At 35.2% G+C, this 7,398-nt stretch overlaps 1 protein-coding gene across 1 annotated transcript in view; it reads left to right on the top strand.

The window, feature by feature from the left end:
- gdf7 (growth differentiation factor 7) overlaps positions 1–1,165 on the top strand; it is a 4,917-nt gene extending 3,752 nt beyond the window's left edge. The window contains exon 2 of the mRNA XM_041253391.1: positions 174–1,165. Coding sequence (XP_041109325.1) covers positions 174–1,099 — 926 coding nt within the window. The 3' untranslated portion in view covers positions 1,100–1,165. The remainder of the gene's footprint in view (positions 1–173) is intronic.
- Positions 1,166–7,398: the final 6,233 nt, after the last annotated feature.

Below are 7,398 nucleotides of genomic sequence, written 5' to 3'. Positions count from 1 at the left end.
TCACAAGATGTGAGATCATTTTACAAACATTTACACACAACATGTTCAATACTCACAATAGAACAACTCACTTAACTTTCATAGATGTATGCATATTTTTTTTTTTTATTTGACTTGATTTAGACATTGGCTATTCATTGTAATTTAATTTAAATATGCTTTTTTATATACAGATAACCCTTCCACTGAGCCGGGCCAGAGGTATTTGTTTAATATGTCCACTTTATCTAAGATAGATGAGTTAGTGGGAGCAGAGCTGCGGATTTTGAGAAAAACTCCCTCGAACCTACCTTCTTCTTTATCCAAAGGTGGAAATCTTTATCGCATCCTGCTGTATTCTTGCCGGGAGGGAAATGATGGACAGCACTTGCTTGATTCTAGAACTATGGACATCTTGGATATAGAGTCATCAAAATGGGAAGTGTTTGATGTTTGGGGGATCATGAGAGGCCAGAAACACAGGACAGAGAATCTGTTGTGTTTCGACTTGATTGTCATTTCAGAATCTTCTAAGGAGGCGTCCTACCCTCAGGATCTGGGATTCAGCCGCCATGCATTGCAAACTCAAGAAAAGGCACTGTTGGTGGCTTTCACCCACACCAGGAAAAAAGAGAATCTTTTTAAGGAGATCAGAGATAAAGTGAAATCCATGAGTGGGATGGATTTCCTGGGTCCTCCAGATCCTGGCCAAAAATCCCACAGCAAGCATCGGCGGAGAAGAAGAAGCCCAATCTCTACAAGGTCTGCTGGCAGCGGGGGAAGAGGCAACGGGAAAAGATCAAAAACGCGCTGCAGTCGGAAGCCTCTCCATGTTAATTTCAAGGAGCTAGGCTGGGATGATTGGATTATAGCCCCTTTGGATTACGAGGCTTACCATTGTGAGGGAATTTGTGATTTCCCACTGAGGTCTCACCTAGAACCTACAAACCATGCGATCATCCAAACCTTGATGAACTCCATGGACCCAGAGTCAACGCCACCGAGTTGCTGTGTCCCATCCAAACTGAGCCCCATCAGTATTTTATACATAGACTCTGGGAACAACGTGGTGTACAAGCAATATGAGGACATGGTGGTGGAATCCTGTGGCTGCAGGTAGCAGTTTCAACACTGGGTGCCCAACTTGAACAACAACAGCATTTCTGCATGGCTCACCAGCATTTGTGAAGGGCTGGCGCAGGAGCTGAGTAAATATGTGATTATATATATATATATATATATATATATTATATATATATTATATATATATATATATATATATATATATATATATATATATATATTAGTCTGTCTGTGAACAAAACATCTCAGAAAAAAAACAAAAAAAAACTTCCACAAGGGGCTGTAGATGTGAACCATGGCTGTGTACAGCTCACAGTCAAAAACTATAATATAATTAGGGCTTCTGATTTTCGGTTTTAACCGATAAAACACCCCAATACCAAATAACATAACATAATTTCAAATTGTGGTGGATTGTAAGGATTTCATTGTGGAAGACAGCAAAGGAAGGAAAGTACAACTGAAGCGTGCAAGTACTGTCGAGTTACTATACATATTTTGACAGAAAAAAAACCTGCCAAAGCAATCATTTCATACAGTATATAAAAAGCGAAAGCCCTGGAAAAAAAAAAAAAAAAAAAAAAAAAAAAAAACGATTTACATAGAACTTGAAAATATCTAAGAATAAGCACAGAAATGTGATAATAAAAATAGAAAAACAGAATGAAATCTTCAGAAGGAAACTATTATAGGCCTACAAATGCTGGCCCAACAGCAAGCGACAAGTCTAGAGCGCATTTATAAACATGGAATACATATTTTGTTTTGCATGGACATTAATGATGTATTAAAAGTCATTCTATGAAGTAAAAAAAAAAGCTTTTTTTTGTTAAGAGTTTATGTTCTGGTAGCACATCAAACCATGTGTTCTATATTAATAAGACTAGCAATATTTATTTAAATGTCTATTTTGATGACTAAACAATACATTGCAAATATTAAATACAAACTGTTGTACTTTTATTGAGCATACTCTGTTAAAGAGTATTAACAAATGATCTTATACACATTAAAATATATATATAGGCTGTACATAACCAATTATCAAAATTTCAAAAACGCAATGTATATTTCTGTTAACCTAATATCAGCTGAAAACACTTTTAATTCAAAAAGACACATATTGAAAAGTCACCGCGTTTTCTCTCATATTATTATTATTATATTATTATTATTATTATTATTATTATTATTATTATTATTATTATTATTATTTTTTTTTTTTTTTAACCAAACCAAACTCCTTGTCATTGAAAAGTCAATGTGATGTAATTAAAAAAATACATGCTTATAAATTATTATTACATAAATTAAAATTAGAAGGCACATTTTCATATACAACACAAAAGGTCCCATGGATGTTTGAAATTCTGCAGTACATTAAATTCTTGAAATACATGGATAATTTCATAGTGAAATAATAGCTACCTTAGGGGACCCATGGCAAATGAATATGTCTGTACATGTTTAACTGTACAAGCACTTAGCGCTTTCCTAAAACTCTTGACCAGAGACAAAATGTTTTTTATGTGTTGAGCGCTTAGACCATGTCTGCCGGAGTTGACTGGGGATATGGAATGATTTATGGTAGCCTACTCTGTTTGGGGTGTCCTCAAAGCACCTCCTTTTTCACTGCCATACATTATACCCTCGGGCCTTTTTACCTGTTACAATACCCTTGTGTGTGTAAGCCAATACATTTGAGCTATTGCAGAGGGCCTTTTTCATTTTCATCACCTCCGATGATTTGAATTTTTCTTTAAATACCTGCATGCCTTAACCTGAAAGTGCATCTGACAAAGGAAAAGAAACCTCTTCTATAAAGTATGTCATAGCAAAGAATATCAATGAACTCATGTACACCAAAAAACACTCTGAATCTGAAAATCTCCCACACCTCACTGAACGCTCTCCAGTGTGCTGTAAGTGTTTCAGGATGAGTGCCTTTCATTCTGTACCTTTTCTCAAATTAAGTGGCTTTGGTTCAAGCAATCCCATCGACTCACTTTCAAACAGTCATTCAGTGTTTTTTGAATGACTGAATGAAATTGTGTGTGTGTATGTGTGTGTGTGTGTGTGTGTGTGTGTGTGTGTGTGTATATATATATATATGTACACACACACACACACACACACACACACACACACACACACACACACACACACACATCTCAAGGTAGTTTTATAAAAATACACAACACTGACAAAATATACGAACGAACGTGTTACTCAGGACACACTAATCGGTAAAAAGGGTGAGGGTTTAATAGACAATCAGTCGTGTGTGTGATGAACGTGGTCTACTCCCATATTTATGTACATTAGAAGTTATTTCCAATACGATAATTTTATTTCCAAATGGTGTTTTTTTTTTTTCTTTCCAATTATGATAACTGAAGAATAGAGCTGATATTTTAACCTCAAACAAAAACCTTTCCAAGTTTTACTTTTTTTGGGGGGGGGGGGGGGGAGGTTTAAACAGCATTTTTTTAAATATATTTATTTTTGTTAAATTAAGAAAAAGTGGTTTAAACTTTTCAGTGGAACAAAGCTCAGTAAATATTTACTTTCGTGAACCAAAAATCTGACTTGGACAATTTTTGGATTAGGTCATCAAAACAAGGTTAGGAAGAGTCAGGCAGAGGAAAAGTAAAAGTCGATGGAACTAACTTCCCTGCAGCGCAGTGCTGAAACTTCCCTCAAACTTTCCAGTACTAACTTCCCCAAGGTTGATCAGCATTAAAAATAATGGGAAATTGCAGGTAACTTTAGGAAAGTTTAGAAAAGTACAAAATATGCAGACTGGATGTGACTTGGGAGTGGAAAAGAACAGTCAATTGTTGTGCATGTTTTTCCTCAAAAACGTTTCCACCTGAGACTGCTGTATATTTAATTAGCGATAGTAAAAAATAGAGTACAGTACATTTAGGGAAAAAAAGTGTTTATTTGGCAAGGTAGCTGTTATAGTTATTTATCATTGCTGTAGTTTGTTTTGTTTCCAATTTTATTCTGCACTAATTTTAGTCCATAGTCGCATTGATCGTAAAACATTGTCACATTAAAGAATGTCCCGTAGATCAATGTTGCAAATAAATCACATGTATTTATATTTATATGAATATACAAATAAACTAACAAAAAAAAAAAAAAAAACCATACCCCAGTGAAATACGGACAGGAGGGATCCAGAACCATGACTAACCACACAGACACACTTCCCTCAGTAAGTGCACTGTGCTGGTGTGCTGGACAGTATACCCTATTTTTCAGCCAACGTCAGTAGTGCAGTGGTTAGGTAACATCACGATCCCTGCATTTATTTGGGGAAGTTTCTTAATTGAAAGTTTATGGAAGATTGTCCAATTTGTTTGGTAGACTACCAAGGAGTAGGTACCACCATCCCTAATTTAAATACAATGTTCCCCTTCTCTGTACATTTTGGGAAGTTAGCAGGAAGTTGCGCTAAGCTGAGTTGCTCAACTTGGCAGGAAGTTCAGTTAGGGGGAAATTTGTCCAAAAACATACTTTGGTGCTGGGAAGTTTTTGATTGACTTGACCCCTAGGCCTGCAGTACTGCAAACTTAACAGGATTTAACAAAGTGAAATCAATTTAATCACAATTAGCATGTTTCTTATGGAACTACAGTCCATCACTGCACTTACAAAGACAACAGGTAAAACAGGTTATATACTTTGTGGGTATAAGTATCAAATTAACATTCTTAGTTCTTGAAACAGATTTCAAACTTTGTACTGGAGCCAAAGTGAACTAATAGTGATTTACATTTCTAAAAACATATTTTGTCTTATACAGTACATCATTTTCTGATAATAACTATTGCATTTCATAGAATATATAATTGGCTAAAACATACAAAATAAACAGAAAGAACTTTAGGTACGATACAAAAAAAAAAAAGTTTTACAAAAAACACATTGCAGAATGTATCTACTGAAAATGGACTACATGGTATAAATGTTCAGCTTGTTCAATATACATTGTGTAAAGCTGGTTTCTTCCTGCTATACTGCCGCTGGTATTTCTCAAATTTCAATCACTCATTCCCTCTTTATTTCCATTTATTTGCTTAGCTGATTACCCCGTCTAGCCCTGTGCAAAAATGTTACAATAACAAGCTTAGGAAGAAGATACATCCCCATGTTGACATGCATTTGAAGAAAAAATATAGGCAGATTCCCTGGGACAAGTGGTGACATATCATAATGGAAATCGCAACCATTGTTTGCAGAGTTCTGATTAGCTTCATTATGAGGATGCAATTGGATCAGAACAGTACCCCTGCAGGGAATACCCAGATAGCAGTTTGTGTTACCATAGCAACCAACATTTTGGCCAATATTAACAGGTGCTAACAAACATGACTCAGTTGTGTTTGGCAAGTGAAAGGATGTATGATTTGTTAAAAAAAAAAAAAAGTTTAAAATAAGCATCACTTCCTGTATTATTATTATTTTTTTCTTTCGAATATTCTTCTGGGAGTATACAAACCCCTTATGGTTTCCAATCTTAAGAACATGCATTGCTTGCCACATCACAAATGTCTTCTACAATGCCTTGTGCAACTTTATGTGTATTTATTTGCACAGTTTCAGAAGTTACCTTATTATCTGTGTTGAAAATAATCGCCTCTGCTTCCTTTAAAAAAAAAAAAAAAAAAAAAAAAAAACCATGTGAAACAAATAGGCTATTTTATTTTGTAATAAGCTATCGGGTGATGTTCATTACCTCCTACTACTTCAGGTAGCTGAAGGAGTGTGGCAGTTTGTTTGGCACAAGCACCAAAAGGGAAATATGCATAAACATTCCATAAGCTAAGATACCACTACTGGGATTCATTCAGTGAGAATGGGCTTACTTGTTTAACATTATAAACAAGTTAACCATTTGTTTTTATTTTCGCGAACATATACAGTAACACCAGTTGAAAAATGTACCATATGCACCTTTACAAAAATTAAAAAATAAGGATACATCACAGTACAGCACATATTATTCTGTATTTCTGACCACATTGCAGTCTTAAGGCATCTAAGCCACCTACATATCACTTAAGCCTCGTTAAAGCAGCTACATAAGGACACACTTGGTATTTTGTAGACTTCAGTACAGAAAACACATGAAACATGAGCTCACTTGTATTTACATGTTTATTCACTCAAAAGGATAATAATCCCTTACCTTTTCAGAGAGAAAAGTTTAATTTAATTCAACAAAACAGTCATTAAACAAATGACCTGTACATACATTGTGAGCTACAGTTTGGGAAATAAGGTCTATCTTAACAAAAGAAGAGGAGAAAACAGCCCTAGTGCTATTGGTCTTATGCCCCTGTACAATGTTAGTGTAAATAGCCATTCTGTACAGGAGAATGTAAAATTCAATTTATATTCAGTAAGTTCCAATCTATTTGGAAGAACAATTCCATGTAATATACACCACACTTTTTTTAATAAAGAACAACTTTATCAGAGATACTATATTAAGTTGTTGAGCAGCACGTGTTGAATGTGTGACGGGTAATGTATTTATGTGGGAGCAATGCAAGATCACAACAGCACACAGATGCAGTGTCTTAAAGGGTCCATAAATCCAGGTGCTAAGAGGTGTTCCACTACTTTACAGCAGACATGTGAGGGAGGCCATGAGTATGTTATTAAAGACTGAATATTACAGTACAGGAAAATAAATCATTAGGCTGTAAGATCGCAAGCAATCAAAAGAACCAATCAAGCTCATTAAGGGTCTCAAGCACATTATGGGAGGAAGCTGTTCCAGCTGTGCCAATGTCAATTTCAAAGCCTTGCATACTTTAAAGTAACTAACAGTACACATAGTTCTGAAACCTGGGTTTCTAATTTATAATAATTTAAGGTAAAGAAATCAAACCCTTGTCGTATACTTTACTGTGCTTTAAAGGGCCATAGTAATTTGTATTTTCAACGAGGGAAGAGCGAGAGCTGTAACTAACAATTAGGCAACCGGCAGTTCTGTAAGTGATGTTATAAATGCATTTTGTGTATGCGTTTTCTGGTTTCTAAAGGACTGTACATATTGAATTGTAAATGAACTGTAAACTGCAATGTATTTTTTTTTCTCTTGGAAATATAACACAGTAGTAAATATTTGAAAAGTAAACACCATTTATATCCTTGCTATTAACCTTTTAAGTGTTTTTGTACAGTTACATTAAATATTTTATTGATAATAAAACTTTGCAGGAGTCTGCTTGAATACCCCTTGTTTCCCCCTTGGGAAAACCTTGTGACAGCCTGGATAGACAGCTGACAGGAGAAAAGAGACCCCATTGGGGCTGG

Source organism: Polyodon spathula, chromosome 6 (genome assembly GCF_017654505.1).
Source record: "Polyodon spathula isolate WHYD16114869_AA chromosome 6, ASM1765450v1, whole genome shotgun sequence".
Lineage (NCBI taxonomy): Eukaryota > Metazoa > Chordata > Actinopteri > Acipenseriformes > Polyodontidae > Polyodon > Polyodon spathula.
This window is presented reverse-complemented; position numbering and strand designations above follow the sequence as displayed.